Source organism: Vicugna pacos, chromosome 10, assembly GCF_048564905.1.
Source record: "Vicugna pacos chromosome 10, VicPac4, whole genome shotgun sequence".
NCBI lineage: Eukaryota > Metazoa > Chordata > Mammalia > Artiodactyla > Camelidae > Vicugna > Vicugna pacos.
This window is the reverse complement of record NC_132996.1, coordinates 65,119,298-65,135,587: the sequence shown is the minus strand read 5'-3', so window position 1 is coordinate 65,135,587 and position 16,290 is coordinate 65,119,298. Positions and strand designations below refer to the sequence as shown.

Below are 16,290 nucleotides of genomic sequence, written 5' to 3'. Positions count from 1 at the left end.
CCAGTCCCCAGGAGCGTGCTGGGAGCAGAGCGCGTGCGCAGACTCACTAGCGTCTGGCAGACCGTGTGCTCAGGCCCGCGCCAACTGCTGCTCGGTGTCTCTGGAAGTGGCTTCTCTTAACCTCCATTTCTGGTATTGGCCCGTCTGGTGAGCTTCTTATATATGCATCCGCTGCAGAGCAACCACGATGGCTGAAGAAAGTCAGCCCTTCACGTTCTTGGTTCTCAAGGAAAAATTTTGGCCACGTCGGCGCTTTAGAAAGTGTACGTATTGAAAAGTCTTGTAGCTGAGTCATTGACTCCTCTTTCTCTTATTTTTCAGACGTTATGTGGTGAAAGGAGGAAATTAATGAAGAGAGTATTTATCAAGACACTGGAATGACTTTGTGATCCACCGGCTGAGGTGAGTTTCGCTTTCAGGTTTTACCTGGCATCAGTTTTATATTTGACATGGACAGGAGTTAAAACAGTTTTTTAAAAAGAGATGTAAGAAATAGAGGTGGCAGCTAGAAGATAAAGAAGAGTCAGATCTGGGGACATGGATGAGGAAGTGGGGGGGGGGAAACTGGAGCAAACAGTGTAATCATAAATGAACCGACAAGTACAGATCTCCTTGTTATGCACGACTTACTGAGGTGTTAAAGTAACTGGAGAGCAGCTTCTGAATATTTATGAACTGTAATTTATTCCAGAAAAATTTACCTTGGTATTTTGGAAAAGTTAAAATTCAGGCTTGTGATGTAAATATTTAGTGAATGATAGCCGAGTGAGCAAAACATTCCTGAAGAGAGACTGATTTTCTTTGATAAAGAAATTGCTGAAGTGCCACAGACACCTTTGGCCAAAGTACAACTACAAGTATATCTTAAAGCTGCCAAGAACTTTTATGGTAATTTTATGGCCTGAAAATCAGTTATAAACTTAGTTAACTATCTTCAGATAGTTAACTATCTTCAGTCAACTATCTTCAGCTAGCTTCCTTACATTGCAACTGTAACAGTTCCCTCAATTAAAAGAAAAAAAATATGCCAAGCTCTGATGAAACATTTACATTTTGTACTGGTCAGTATATCATTAAAGGTTTTAGTTTCATTTTTAAGTAATAAAATACCATAATTTATATCATTCACATTTTTCTTTTGTGCTTTATCTGTCTATGAGCAGAGGGACATCTGACAATATTAAGTAGTTCACATGCTAAAGAAACAGAAACTTACTTGAATGTACCTTTAACCTTAAGATTACAGATTTAGTAGAAATAAGAGTCAGTTCTGATAAGATGGTGCCCTATTGTAACTTGCTGCCATGGTTGATTGATTGTGAGAGAAGTGATACATCTTTTTCTTAAATATATATGTAAGGTTTAGCCAACAGTCTCTGGAAATTATCTTTACTTTGACTATTTTCTTGAATTGGGCCCAAATATGGATTCATTTTTGTTCTGTGAATATGAATACATAGCCATTCACATGTATTCAGTAGGAACATAGGTGAGAATAGATGAGTCAGTCAAACTGAAAGACAGGACATTCTCTGGTAATATCACAGATCAGTAAACCAACCTTGCTTTTCTCTGTCCCTATAACCTGGATTTGGAAATTCAGAATTCATTTATTTTTATTTTTTTCCCTTTGATCCTCAATAACCCTACATCCTTCAAAAATAAAGAGACAAGTAGTTATGGTTTGACATCTAGTTTGACTTAACTTTTACTCTTTGTCATCTTAAGTTTTGTCCATGTAGATTATGTTAATTTCCCTCAAATTGGTTCTCAGGACACAAAAGACAGGAAACCCTGGGGAAACTAAGCAATTGGGTTTATTGTAGAAGCGCAATATGTATAAATATTTATATAAAGTAAATGTGTATGTATATGTATACACATACATGCACACATATATACAAATATATAGTAGATTTCAGTTTTATATAGTCAGCGTTATTACTTAGCGATTATTTAATAAAATGCTAATGAACACAATTGACCCTCACGCAGTAAAAAATCCACGTATAACTTTACAGTCAGCCCTCCATATCCATGGTTTGGCATCTGTGGATTCAACCAACCATGGATTATGTAGTGTTGGATTGTGTATAAATGGACTCATGCAGTTCAGTGTTATTCAAGGGCCAACTGTAGTTTAAAAATTTTCTTTCTTCCTTCCTTCCTCCCTCTCTCTCTTTCTTTCTTTCTTATGTCCAGGCAGTGGTATATGCCTTACATGTGTTTAAAGATAAACTGAGGTACATTAAAATTTTGAAGAATTTGAGCAAACACTGGTGTGAAGATGACTGCACCAAACCAAAAATGGTTAGAAGCACTCTGCTGACAGGAACTAGGGGAAAGGTCTTTAAAGAGAAGACAAGGGAGCAAAGCAAGGAAATTATTTGGTTGCTATAGTTTATTTATTTATTTATTTTTAACATTTTTTTATTGAGTTATACTCATTTTACAGTGTTGTGTCAAATTCCAGTGTAGAGCACAATTTTTCAGTTATACATGAACGTACATGTATTCATTGTCATTTTTTTCTCTTGTGAGCTACCACAAGATCTTGTATATATTTCCCTGTGCTATACAGTATAATCTTGTTTATCTATTCTGCATATGCCTGTCAGTATCTACAAATTTTGAAATCCCAGTCTGTCTCTTCCCACCCCCCCGCCCCTTGGCAACCACAAGTTTGTATTCTATGTCTACGAGTCTTTTTCTGTTTTGTATTTATGTTCTTTTTTTTTTTTTAGATTCCACATATGAGCAATCTCATATGTTATTTTTCTTTCTCTTTCTGGCCTACTTCACTTAGAATGACATTCTCCAGGAGCATCTATGTTGCTGCAAATGGTGTTATGTTGTTGGTTTTTATGGCTGAATAGTATTCCATTGTATAAGTATGCCACTTATTCTTTATCCAGTCATCTGTTGATGGACATTTAGGCTGTTTCCATGTCTTGGCTATTGTAAATAGTGCTGCTATGAACATTGGGGTGCAAGTGTCATCCTGAAGTAGAGTTCCTTCTGGATATATGCCCAGGAGCAGGATTCCTGGGTCATATGGTAAGTCTATTCCTAGTCTTTTGAGGAATCTCCATACTGTTTTCCACAGTGGCTGCACCAAACTGCATTCCCACCAGCAGTGTAGGAGGGTTCCCTTTTCTCCACAGCCTCTCCAGCATTTGTCATTTGTGGACTTTTGAATGATGGCCATTCTGACTGGTGTGAGGTGATACTTCATCGTAGTTTTGATTTGCATTTCTCTGATAATTGGTAATATTGAGCATTTTTTCATGTGCCTATTGTTCATCATGTGATTTTTATCCTTCCTTTTGTCAATGTGGTGTATCACATTGGTTGATTTGCAGGGGTTGAACCATCCTTGCATCACTGGAATACATTCCACTTGAGCATGGTATATAACCCTTTTTTGTATATTGTTGGATTTGGTTTGCTAATATTTTGTTGAGGATTTTTGCATCTATATTTATCAAAGATACTGGCCTGTAATTATTTTTCTGTAGTGTCTTTGTCTGGTTTTCGTATCAGAGTGATGGTGGCCCCATAAAATGTGGGAGTGTTGTGTCCTCTTCAGTCTTCTGGAACGGTTTGAGAAGGATAGCTATTAGCTGTTCAGTATGTGTTTCATAGAATTCCCCTGTGAAGCCATCCAGGCCTGGACTTTTGTTTGCTGGGAGTTTTTTTTTTTTAATTAAAAATTCAATTTCACTACTAGGTCTGTTTGTATTGTCTGTTTCTTCCTGATTCAGTCTTGGCAGACTGGAGATGGAGGGGCTAGAGCCGTTGCCAAGTGTGAGGTGGGGTTCCCCTCTACTTAGTGGCCATCACTGCCCTGTGTGGTGGAGGGTGGGGGGATTGGATCCCAAGTTGCTGGGGCAGAAGCCCTAAGGGACAGCTCTGTTGTCTTTAAGTTGGTGCTTTCCCCTCCCAGCACTGAGACCCTTGCCCCACAGTGGAGCAGTGTGGGAGCAATAGGCTCTCTGCTGCTGACAGGGCCTGAGTGGCGATGGGTCTGCCACAGACAGCGGTCCGAGCTGCCTCCGATGTGTCACCTATGCAGGTGCCAGCAGTTGTTGCCCTCGTCTTGCTGAGGTGCTGCTCCAGGTCTGAATCCCTGGCTGAGCTCTCTCCTTGGTCCTGGCAGCCAGCCCTAGTTCCACTGCATTGCTGTGATGTGGAGTAAGCAGGGCTGGAGCGTTCCCTTGCTTCATGCTGAGGTGTGTTGGGGAGAGAGTGGGGAAACTGAGCATCTGCTAGAGCAGTCCTCAGTCTGTCCTCTCTGCTTTGCCTTGGGGGTTAACCAGCATGTGGGTGCTCCTCACAGCGGAGTCTGGGCTTCCCACGGCCCTCCTGTTAGTCCCAGCAGCCCTCCAACCAGCCAAGGAGGCTCCTCTTCCCAGTATTGGATCCCAGGCTGGGGTGCCCAGTAAGGTGCACCAGTCACTCCCCAAGGTGAATCTCCACCTGTGTAATCTCCCTTCCCTCTGAGTCTCTCCTGGGGGGCACAGGTCCTGACCTGATCGCTTCTCTTTCTTTCTTACCTGGTTACGTGTGTGTCTTTCTTACAGCCTTGGTTGTACAAGTGTTTTTGTGTCAGTTTCCAGTTAGTTTTCAGTGAGGACTGCTCCACATGTAGGTGTATTTTAATGTGTCTGTCGCAGCGGCGGCAAGGGGATGCTGGGGGATGAGTTTCACATCCTCCTACTCCACCATCTTGAGCAATCTCCCTGCCAGATTTTAAAGTGTTGCTAAATATTTGGGGGAGTGGGAAGAGTTGTGAAAAATAAAGTTGTGAGTGCAACTTAAACAGGGTAGAGCCCACGTGTGGAGAAGGAGATTGAGTGAAGCCAGCTGAGTACTGCTGAGCTGGTGGAATTGAGTAAACAGCTATCCATTTTTATTTTTTATTTTTTTCCCCTTCACATTTTATTTTATTTTTTTAATTGCTGTATAGTCAATTTATAATGTGTTAATTTCTCATGTACAGCATAGTGATTCACTTGTACATATATACTCCTTTTCATATTTTTTTCATTATAGGCTTTAGCAAGGTATTGAATATAGTCACTGTGCTCTGCAGCAGGACTTTGTTGTTTATCTATGTTATATATAATAGTTAGTACCTGTAAATCCTGGTCTCCCAATTTATCCTTCCACCCCTCCTTTTTCCCCCTGGTAACCATAAGTTTGTTTTCTATGTCTATGAGTCTGTTTCTGTTTTGTAATTAGGTTTATTTGCATTATTTTTTAAGATTTAACTTATAAGTGATATCATATGGTATTTTTCTTTCTCTTTCTGGCTTACTTAGTATGACAGTCTCCAGGTCCATCCATGTTGCTGCAAATGGGATTATTTTATTCTTTTTTAATGGCTGAGTAGTTTTCCATTGTATATACATAGCACAATTTCTTTATCCATTCATCTAATGGACATTTAGGTTGCTTCCCTGATTTGGCTATTGTAAATGGTGCTATGAACATTGGGGAGCATGTATCTTTTTGAATTAGAGTTTCCTCTGGATATATGCCCAGGAGTGGGATTGCTGGATCATAGGGTAAGTCTATTTTTAGTTTTTAAAGGAATCTCCATACTGTTTCCATAATGGCTGCAGCAAACTACATCCCCACCAACTGAGTTGAGTCATGGGGTAAACAGTTGAGGAGTGAGTGAACAGCTATCGGGAGTGGAGAGGAGGTGGGTTCGAGGAGAGGAGAAAACATTTCCACGTTATGAATTGTCTTGTAGAGAATAGCCTGGAGGGAGGAAGGCTTAGTTTTCATTGCAAACGGAAGGGAGAAAAGCAGAAATAGCCAGTTGTAGGGAAATGCTGATGTCTGAGTGCTCTCCAGCCTGTGGGAATTAGAAGAACACACAGACAACACGGCCACATTAGCCTGGCCTGCACCCCCACCTGCATGGGCACACCCCGGTTCTCTGCACATCCCCACTTCCAGAGTATTTCAGGGAGTTTTCACATCGTTCTCTAGCACAGCAGACCTCTGCTGAGCCTCGGCACCGTGTGTGGGGCCCCCACTTTCCGTCTGCATCTCAGTTTTCTCAAGCTTGGCAGCTGCTTTTCTGGACAAAGGCTGCTTGGCCCCAGGTGCCGTCTCACAGCAGTCCCTAAGCTCTGAGCCCCCCAGGGGTGTTTCAGCAGCCTTGCATTTCCTTCTGTCCTCCTTACGGAACAGGAGCCTGGCTACAGTCCATGCACAAATGAGAGTACCTCTTTCTCCAAAGGGAGCAGACCCGTCCCGGAAGCCAGGCTGGGAACCGGGCACCATGTCCCAGTGTTTCAGCTCCTGCTTCAGATACCTGAGCTCACAGCTTCCTCCAGACCTTTTCCTTGATTCAAATCACTCTTGCAAATAAATGCCTGGGAAGTGTCTGCGAGCTTCCTCCCAATCACCTAAATTCAGGATATGTTCAGCCAGCATCTGCTCCATGGGAAAAGGGAACTGTTGTGACTGATTGCTTTTTAGAGGGATGTGACAAATGCAAATGTTGTTTGTATGGATTCTGGAAAAATAATTCTTGTGTTTTGGTTTTTTTTTTTTTTGATTTGTTTTCCTTTTTTTTTTGGTTTCTGGCTTAACTATTTAAAAATTAAAAAAAATTTTATACAGTTTTTAAAGGTTGCTTTCCATTTATAGTTATTACAAAATTATTGGCTATATTCCCTGTATTGTGCAATACATCCACGAGCCCATCTTATACCCAGTAGTTTGCCCCTCCCCGTCCCCACTGGTAACCACTAGGAAAGGGTAACATTAACAGGCATGTTTCTAACTTTAAGAGAGGTTCGGAGTCATTTGCAGCACGCTGGTCCTTTACTTTTGCCAGTGCGTGGTGGTGGCACGTAGGAAAAACAGTAACAAGGAGATCTATCCAGTTATGATTCATGACAAACTAAGAGCAAATCTCCAAACAGTCTCTAAAGATCAGCAGTCATGGTGAATGGCAGAGGCCAGCTTCTTAGGAAGTTTCTGCAGGTGGTTTTACCCCGTGAGAATGCATGATGTTTCTTTGTCTTTTAATACCCAGTGGTGGTAGGTGGGGTGGGCACTAGGTGGCCGTAATTTCTGGGAGGAACCGAGGGCAAGCCTGTGGTCAAGGGGCTGTTTGTATACACAGTTGGAACAACCAGGACAGCCTGGAAAGAAAGAAGGAAGCAAGAAAATAGTTACTACAGTCCTATTCAGTACCCACCCCACCCCCGCCACGCTGGTTCCATCAGAGCTGAGGGCAGAGTGCGCTCTGGTAAACCCACAGTGGGGCTGCGCTGACACGCACGTGTATATTTCTCCGGCACATACTCAGATTGCTTTACAGGGAAGAGGCCCAACTCACCCCATTGGTGTTGGTGATTGCTTGGCTGGCAAAATAGGCTGTGGTACAAGTTAGGCAGAACTCCAAGAAGGAGAAGATGATCAGCATGGCTGAAATCCCTTTCCCAGCAAGCTGAAATCAGGAATAAACACACTGAAATTCTGACTGATCGGGGGGCTTCACTCAGGCTTCAGAAAGCTACTGACTCATCAGATGTGCTATTGCTTATCCTCGACTCGCTCTGGGATTATTTCTCGACTGTCATCACATGCTTATTTCAAAGGATTGTGAATTAATCTTGGAATTTCTTTAAAATGCTGGAAGACTTTTCTTTTCTCCAGTGGACTGTTTTATTTTGAAACATTGGAAAAGAAGTGGACTTATTTTTTCTTTGTAGTGGCTTTCTTTATATATATATATATATAAAGAATATATATTATTCTGCTCATTAAGAAAGAAATCAAGCAATATAAAAGACAACCAGTCATCTCAAACACCACTGCCCAGAAGTGAGCAAAATTAACGTTTGAGGCCTATTATTCCAGAACTCTGTCGATGGGCAAAAGGCAGACGGAAAAATGGATGCATGGAGAGACAGCAAGAGAGGAGAGAAAAGAGAGAGCAAAAGAGAGAAATTCTACTCTTTAAGAATGGAATCATTTTCTACTTCCTATTTTGAAGTAAAAGCATTACTTGATTTTAAAAGAATAAAAAGATGTTAAGTTACATTAAGTTTTGGAAATTCTGAAAGAAGTTGACGTCATTTTACAAGTTTCAGTTTTAAGCAGGTTTAGATGGTTGTTGATTATGAAAAATGAGTGAGTAGCACTCTTACTTTGTCTCTCATCTTATCGCTCCCCTCCTCACCTCCCCTCCTGATTTTTGTGCTTTTCACTCATGTCCTCACACAGCTTCTTCCTGCCTTTCTGAATTCTTGATTTACTTTACCTCGTGTGTGTTGAACATTACGACTTTTTTAGCAGCAGTGCCCATGTGTGTTATTATTCTTTTACTGAGAGTATCTTCCTGTTACTTTTATACTTTCACAAGGATTTTATTGGAGGTGTTATTCATGAGCCACATTTTCTTTTCATCAAAACTTTCTAGACATTGCTCCATTATTTTCCCTCATTGGATGTTCCTGGAGGAGTGACTGAGTCAAGCTGATTTTTTTTTCCTGCTTGTAAGTCATTTTGTTATTCTGCCTAAAATCTCAAAGAATCCTTTTCTATACCTTGTGCCTTAATGAGGATACATATGTGTATCACTATATATCAGTATTAATATCTATATCTATATCTCACTTACTTTGCATCGCTTTCTCCTGTTACAGATTATTCCCATTCAGTCTATAAATTCCATTATTATTTTATTTCAGGGAATTTTTTTCACTCTTTCTGTACACTCTTTAGGAGTCTCCCCAGTTGTTCATGTGACTCACCATGAGATGGACCAGTAAAGAATGCCCTTCTGCCCTAGTCCATCTGCAGAGGTAACTCTCCCACTTTATTCTCTAGTCCTAGAGATCACATAACTAGGAGTAGGGCTGGAATAGAAAAAGGGAGTTTCTACTAGAGCTGCTGGGCAGTAATGAGAAATAAAAACAGACCCACTCCACGTGAGTGGGAAGAGTGGAGGCAATGGCAGACCATGGGGTACTTACCACTGCCCAGTAGTCTTGATTAGGTTGCCCATTGATGCTCACATCCACCAGCAACAGAATCACCCCAATGAAGACAAAGACAGAACTGACAATATTCATTCCCAGGCTGCCTTTTATCTGATAGAGATGACAAGAAGAAGAAATAATATATAGGGTGAATGATAAATAAGAATCAATTAAATCTAATGGTTCTTATTCTCTGAACTTTGAAAAAAATACTTGGACATTGAAATGATTTTTTTCTCCTCTGCCCTTCTGAGTAGTTACCACGAAAGCCATTTGGCATGCAGCATAAATGTAGGATGTCTCTAAAATGTGTATAAAAACGTGAATAGGCCAAAGCAGAAGGTCATGTACAATAACAATGATACTCCCTTTTTTACAACAATAAAATGACAAACTTTTAATGAGCACGTTTCTGTCACAGTCACTGTATTAAATTATTTAAATACATTATCACATAGAGCTCTTACAACCACCATATGCAGTAGTACTGTATAGCATTCCAGTTTTATAGATGGAAAAGTATATACACACGAAATCTTTGCTGATCAATTTAGGAATTTTGTTAGGCTTCTGGGGGTAGAGGTGTCTGGGCACAGTACAAAAGTTTCCCCAGCTTCTACAAGAAGATCTTGAAATTCAACAGAGTAATTGTGAAACCCAGCCCTCGCTGACTTGTTAGGAGTTCTTCGGAATGCGCTGCTGCTTCAGCATGCCCTAGTCTTCCACAGGCTCCTGGAAACATGGCTTTAGGTATAATCTTAGTAGCTGTCTTCTCCCAATGGACAGATTCTCTGCTTGGACAAGCTTAGTTAGAAGGAAGCATCCCTAAATCATACAGAGAGAGGGTGCTTTGTTTTGTTTTTGGAGCACAGCAGGAGTGGTTAATCAAGATTAGATTGATTTGATCTAATCTAATGTGAATTTAGTCTAGTCTAGTCTCATCTACTCTGGGAGAGCATGAGCAACACAATTCTATGTTCCTGTTCTCCCATTCTTCCCTCCTGTGCTGGATTCACCTCTGCTCTAGTTGCCTCTAGCTCTTGGCAAACCGTTTTATTTCTCCCGTTTCTGAACTGGACTAGGAAATTGCAAAAGGTGGAGTGCTATGGCCAGGAGAATGGAAGACCAGTCTCAGTGATTTATTTTTATGAACTCTTCTTAGGTAGTGAGCTGGGTGTTTTTAGTGGTGGTTTCAAGAACTATGATGTAAAAGTCAGATCTGAATAACAATAGGAGAGACACACAAATGAAAAAAATAAAGTTCCAAGGCAAGGCAGAACTGGGAAAGGGCCAATGAGTAGCAACATCTTTGATACTGAAGTGTCAAGCACGTGTTTCTGGGCCCCTTGGATTCTACTTGGAGTTCCAGCAATGCTCACAATGTTCCCCCGGCTCAATGTGACCCCACTGAACCAGAGAGCCTCAGGAAACCCCATCTGTACTAATTTCCACTCTTGTGAATTAAAGAGGCGGGATGGGGAACTCTGCCATTTCCTGAGTGGCAAATCGTGTGGACGATGCGAAGACACACATACCATGGAGAGGCAATCAACAGATATTTTGGGGAAAAAAAATGCCCCCCTTCTCATTTTCTGAATCCACCTTCTCAATTTTATTCCCCAAATAAATTAAATTAATCCTTAAAGGGGTTTAAAAAGTAGAAACATTCTAACTTACCAGGCAAAGGGAAAGCTGCTTGCATGCTGATATGCAGAGAGCTCCAGTAATAATGAACTGTAAAAAGAGACAGATGTATTTGTGAAATGATGAGTTCTTTGATTGTTCCTGGAAATTATTTCTCTCTATATCATCATATTAGTCTATTTATATTTCCCTCTCAAAAATTCTTACCATTCTTCTCAATTTTTGGAGTAACGCTCAAGAGATTATGACCTCTTGACTTCCTTTTTTGTCTCCTTAGTTTCTTTCATATAAAGAACTGATTCCCTTGTAAACTTTCTTTGTTCTGATGATGTCTGACCTCACTGTTCAGTCTCTTCTCATGATCAATTGCTATTTTAAATCATATTCCCAATTACCTCCTTTTGCTGCTCTCTACCCAACACATGCATTTCCATCTAAAATGTAATAGGAAAGTAAGACTTTGGTTTGCTGATTACTTGATCAGAGTAAACTTTATCGTGTGAGTTCAGGCTGCAAGTTAAAATAGAGAACAAAAGCTCTCCCTTATTAGATGTTAATTAGATATCTATCTATCTATCTATCTGTCTATCTATCTATCTATCCCTCTATCTATCCATCTATCTATCTAAATTCTCCAGCCTATCAGATGCAGGGCTTATTAAAAGATGAGTTGTGCATAGACTGGGGACAGCTATCTTTGATGAACTGAGCAGGAGAATGTTCCAGCAGTCTACTCACAGAGAGGCCGCCCCAGAATGGATATCCGCTGATAAAGGCAAGGGAAGCAAAACCCCAAACACCTCTGTAAGTGACGTTCATTAGACCCAAAGTAATTCCGAAGCCAATGTGCATCAATCCAATTATGATCTGGATTGCCTGGAAAAAGAAAATAGACACTTAAAAACTGCTCCTTCAAAAAAAGTATGAAAACGAATATATATACGTATGTATATGCAGGACTGGAATATTGTGCTGTATACGAGAAGTTGACATATTATAATTGACTGTACTTCAATAATAATTAAAAAAATTTGCTCCTTCATCTTCAGGCACCCCTGAAGCATGACTGTCATTGCTGCTGCTGCTTGTTTATTGTCAACTCTGCCAAGATGTATGGGTGGCATTGAGCTGCACCCCTACAGGAGGTGGGCCAGTGAGATTTTGACTACACTAGCGTCAGGGACTCGGCATAAGGCCTTGATTGAGATATTTGGGGATGCTTGTGCAGGTGGCCCAAGGAGAGTTCTTAGGACAGTGCTACTGCTTACTCATGCGTCAGAATCCCTGAGAGACTCCAAGACTCTTAGAAAAAATGCTTTAACTGTGACTTCGATGGCTGTCTTTTGCAAACGGACCAGTTCTCTGCTTGTTTAATCTCAGATACGGGGAAAGTATCAATGAAGGAAAAAACAAATATTAGGCATTAACTACAGGCTTAGTAATATTCTAAACACTTTACACTTACTGTACATGTAATCCTTCCAACAATGGGATGGAGACAGAGATACAAAGAAATTAGGTGCCGGTCTTAGTCTATTCAGGCTGCTGTAATAAAATACCACAGACTGAATGGCTTATAAACAGAAGAAATTTGTTGTACACGGTCCTGGAGGCTGGGAAGTCCAAATTCAAGGTGCCAGCACAGTCAGATTCTGGTGAGGGCTCTCTTCCTGGTTCATAGCCCACACCTCTCTGTGTCCGCATGTGGTGCAAAGGGCTAGGACTCTCTCAGGAGCCTCTTTCATCAGGCACTAATCTCATTCACGAGGGCTCCACCCTCATGACCTAATAAGCACTTCCCGAAGGCTCACCTCCTAATACCATCATCTCTGAGAGTTAGGATTTGAACATACAAATTTGACAGATATTCAGACCATAGCAGTGCCTGAAGTCACACATTTACTGAGGGGCAGCTCTGGGAATTTAATATAGCAGAGTGACTCCAGAGCCCACATCTTAACCATTCAGTACAGCCTTCCCTCAGGCTCGGCTCAGCTCCACCTCTTCCATGAAGTCTTCTTGATTACCCCAGTCAATTTAAGCTATCTTTTTCTGCCTTAATTTCTGTTGTATATTACAGTATAAATCACACAGCATATTACTTGGTTTTGTGCTCATTTACACCATTTGTTAATTGCAGGTATGTGAAATTTCCTTATTGGCGTATCCATACATTCTCAAAGACAGTGGATACATCTTTGTACCTCTTCCTTCATCCTGGATAAACAGATTTGTGAGAGATAACTGTTGCTACATTGGACCAGAAGGTACACTGTTTCTTCCCAAGTTAACATCTTATCCATCCAGGAAGACTGCAAATACAAGGATTGCTGTTTATTTCTTCAGTAAAGCGCTACCACATACAATTAAATTGAATCAGCATTAGACAGAGAGAAAAAAGACCACACAGCTTCCTAAATAATGCTGAGAGATTAGTATTTTTTGGACAATGAAGTTGAGACACCAGTAAAACCTATGAGCCTTCTCACCTCAACAACTGTTCTTATACATCCTTACATTCACACACCCTACACTTGCTTATAACTTCAGAAGTGTCCTGGCTTTTAGCCAGTTGTGGGTCTCAGTTGAAGAACTCTGGCATTAGACATAATTACTTGGTTTTGCAACCTCTTCTCTAGAGCAGCAGTTCGAGCATCTGGCTCTAAGCTTTCCATCGTCATCCTTGCCATCATCTTGATGAGGAGCAATTAGATCTTTCTAATTGGCCTAGTAGGACCCTGGAGGTACCATGTACTGATCAGAATTGCTTGTTGGCCAGACTTAGTAAGTTAGTCTTTTCATTCCTTCTGGACTTTTGGCCACAGACTCCCTTTAAGCTCTGGGTCAGTTGTGACAGATGGTCCACTCACATTCTCCTGCCAGGGGCCTCTGCACCGTTGGGTGACCAGGGGCTATTAACAGCACAGACGTACAGCCTTCAGGGAGAAGAAGGTGCTTCTGTTAGCTGAATCTTTTAAAAAGAGAAAACAGCACTTTATAGCGCTTTTATTGAGCACCTCTTTGGTACCAGGCAGAATGTTCTAGTGACTCTACCGTGAGACTAAAAGCCAAAGCCTCCTGTCCTGCAGGCCGCACAGAATCTGATCCCCTCTGCCCTCCTTCTGACTCCCCACTCCATCTGTCATTCTGTTCTGCTTTACTCGCCTCCTCCCTGTTCTTCAGACACGCCACACACATTTTCCTCCACAGACCTTTGGCTTTACCTGGAACCTGTTGCCCTGACATCTGCATGGCTCGCCCCTCACGTCAGGGCTTTGCTCAGATGTCATCTTCTAAGGAAACCCTGTTCTGGCCAGCTTGAAATCACTACCCCCTCACTGCCTGGAACTGCTTATTCCTCCGACACTTCTTGATTCTCTCCATATCTTTGATCACCTTCTAACACATGCTGGACTTCAGTTCTTTACTGTGCATGTAGTCTAATTTCCCCCGGTAGGTTGTCAGGTCCACGAGGGCGGAGACTGTGCCTGTTTGGTTCTTGGCGGTATCCCTAGCACCTGTGAGGGGTCAGTTGGATCGTATGCTAGTTTGTCCCACTTTCTCAGTGGGAGCAGGGAATGTCCTCTATTTGCAGGAGGAGGATCTGAGCGGCCACCTCCCAGCTTAGGTCTGCCTGTTGGAGGGGGACCAGGGCACATTTTTTTCTTTCCTAAGGTGGCTAGAAGAGTTTCTGGCACATAAATGGGCACTCAGTCTCATTTACTGAATGCTCTAGCAGAGAAGTTAGAGCTGCATACAGGGAGGGACAGTGCTATTTGGTGGAATTGTGTTAATGGCGTGAAAAGCACAGCAAAGGGACTAACAGCTGTGCCTCTGGAAGTGGAGTCTTCCTGTACAAGGAAGGTGTGATTTACAATGTCTCTCCATAGACTGGATTATGAAGGGTCAAAGTGCCCCTTGTGGAGAGAACTTGGCAGTTAGGTCGTAACATCTTCATGGGCACTGGAAGGGCACGGCAGGTGGAATGGCCCCTGATTCTTTCACATCCAGTTTCCCCAGATGACCCATTTGTAGTTCTATTTGTAAAGCAGCCATCAATGTTCATATTATTGTGAATTTATCTCTATACAAATACCAGGCTTGAAACTAACTCAGAGACAGGATTTAAGGGTACCCAGAATACCCTTTGTAGAAATGAGACCAAGCTAGAAATACTGGTATTCCCATAATGTCAATGTTACTGAATTGTCCTGCTGGGAAGAATCTTCTATCACCCGTTAGATTTTTGCTTGAATCTAAAATGAAATGAGCTCAGGGTGAAGTCGATAGGCAGACTGATTATTTCTACCCAGAAGGGATACTGTTTCCAGAGTATCATTCAGAACTTTTTAATGATTGGGTGTATGCCACAAGATCATAAACTTCTCTCCACCTATAATTTATAAATACAATAAACCCTTACAAATGCGACATTAAAATTCTAGTAGTAAGTAGACTTACCCCAATTGTCTCTGCTTCTTCTTTAAAGTTCGTGGCTCTTGTTCCGATAATTGGGTTTACCATTTGTATATTTCCTTGACTCTGCTGACTGTTAGTGATGATTCCAGGGGAAGTGATAAAGGGAGGCTGACTGCTCGGAGCTTGGTTTCGCAGGTGGTTGAAACTCAGAGGCTGTTGAGACCCAGGAGCCATCGAGTTGCTTGGTGGGTAAGGACTGAGAGTAGTTTCATACACTGTGGAGTGGTTGGTTGACTTCGATGACATCATTATGTCCTAAGTATTATGAAACGTAACAAGATGAGAAACTTACCCAGATAAGAAACTAAAGATAATCTTGTCAAATATCAATTATCCTTGCAAATGGAGGAAAGCAAGCGAGCAGTTGATGGGCAATGACAACCAATAGAAACATGATTCTTATTTGACTTGAGGATCCTGTACATCCTACAGTTTGAAGGAAGTGAAGGAAGGGAAGGGGGGGATAAGTTTACTTTCCAATTGCTATTTGATTTTGCAAAGTATTTATATATATATATATATATATATATATATATATATATATATATATATATATCTATAGATCTTCTGTGAGTTTACTCTGAAGGACAACAGAGAGAGGGAAGAGAGGTGGTAGGCAGAGTAACACACCCTCCCTCTCCCCCTAGAGATGTCCACATTCTAATGCAGGAAACTGAATACGTTAGGTGACGTGGCAGAGGGATTTAAGGATTTATGGTTGATAATGAGCTGACCTTAAAACAGGGAGATTTCCCTGGATTATTTGGGGAGGCCCAGAGGAGTCACAGGAGTCCTTAAAAGTGGAAGAGAGAGGTAGAAGAGAGTCAGAGAAAGAGATGTGATGATGGATGTTGAGTCAGAGAGATGTTGTGCTGCTGACTTTGAAGTCAGAGGAAACGGGCCATGAGCCAAGGGACGTGGTGGCATCTAGCAGCTAGAGAAAGCAAGAACAGATCCTTTCCTAGAGAGTTCAGAAGGGAATGCAGCTCTGCTGACACCTTGGTCTTAGCTCAATGGAACTGGTGCTGGATTTCTGACCTACAGAGCTGTCAGGTGATGAATTTGTGTTATTTTAAGCCAGTAAGTTCCTGGTAATTTGTTATATCAATAAATAGATAATGAAGACAGGGGCCAAGAATACAACTGGATGGTG

General features: G+C 41.5%; 2 protein-coding genes across 13 annotated transcripts in view; one reads left to right on the top strand and one right to left on the bottom strand.

Annotated features, from left to right (window-relative positions):
• The first annotated feature begins 56 nt into the window (after window positions 1-56).
• LOC102540431 (membrane-spanning 4-domains subfamily A member 4A) overlaps window positions 57-16,290 on the top strand; it is a 169,972-nt gene continuing 153,738 nt past the window's right edge. For 6 of the 11 annotated variants that reach the window (XM_072970039.1, XM_072970034.1, XM_072970037.1 and 3 more), the window contains exons 1-6: window positions 57-147; window positions 322-402; window positions 8,453-8,528; window positions 8,758-8,837; window positions 11,708-11,803; window positions 12,799-12,925. The gene's annotated coding sequence lies outside the window, so the exon portion shown is untranslated. The remainder of the gene's footprint in view (window positions 148-321; window positions 403-8,452; window positions 8,529-8,757; window positions 8,838-11,707; window positions 11,804-12,798; window positions 12,926-16,290) is intronic. The other 5 variants (XM_072970036.1, XM_072970031.1, XM_072970032.1 and 2 more) reach the window with 5 other exon arrangements.
• On the bottom strand, window positions 6,916-15,386 carry LOC102539449 (membrane-spanning 4-domains subfamily A member 12). 2 transcript variants are annotated; one of them, XM_006214933.3, is made up of 6 exons: window positions 15,120-15,386; window positions 11,397-11,534; window positions 10,692-10,748; window positions 9,009-9,125; window positions 7,367-7,477; window positions 6,916-7,169 (listed from the first exon to the last, which is right to left on the bottom strand). In XM_006214933.3, exons 1-6 carry the CDS (start codon window positions 15,384-15,386, stop codon window positions 7,050-7,052), a joined length of 810 nt encoding a protein of 269 aa, XP_006214995.1. In that variant the 3' UTR covers window positions 6,916-7,049. The 2 variants fall into 2 exon arrangements, with proteins under 2 accessions (XP_006214995.1, XP_031546588.1); XM_031690728.2 differs by lacking the exon at window positions 11,397-11,534.

Coding starts and splice junctions, on each gene's coding strand:
- LOC102539449 (XM_006214933.3), bottom strand. CDS start 15,386: ATGATGTCATCGAAGTCAACCAACCACTCCACAGTGTATGAAACTACT. Junction 7,478..9,008: donor ATCAAGACTACTGGGCAGTG/GTAAGTACCCCA, acceptor TCCTGATTTCAG/CTTGCTGGGAAAGGGATTTC. Junction 7,170..7,366: donor CAATCACCAACACCAATGGG/GTGAGTTGGGCC, acceptor CTTTCTTTCCAG/GCTGTCCTGGTTGTTCCAAC.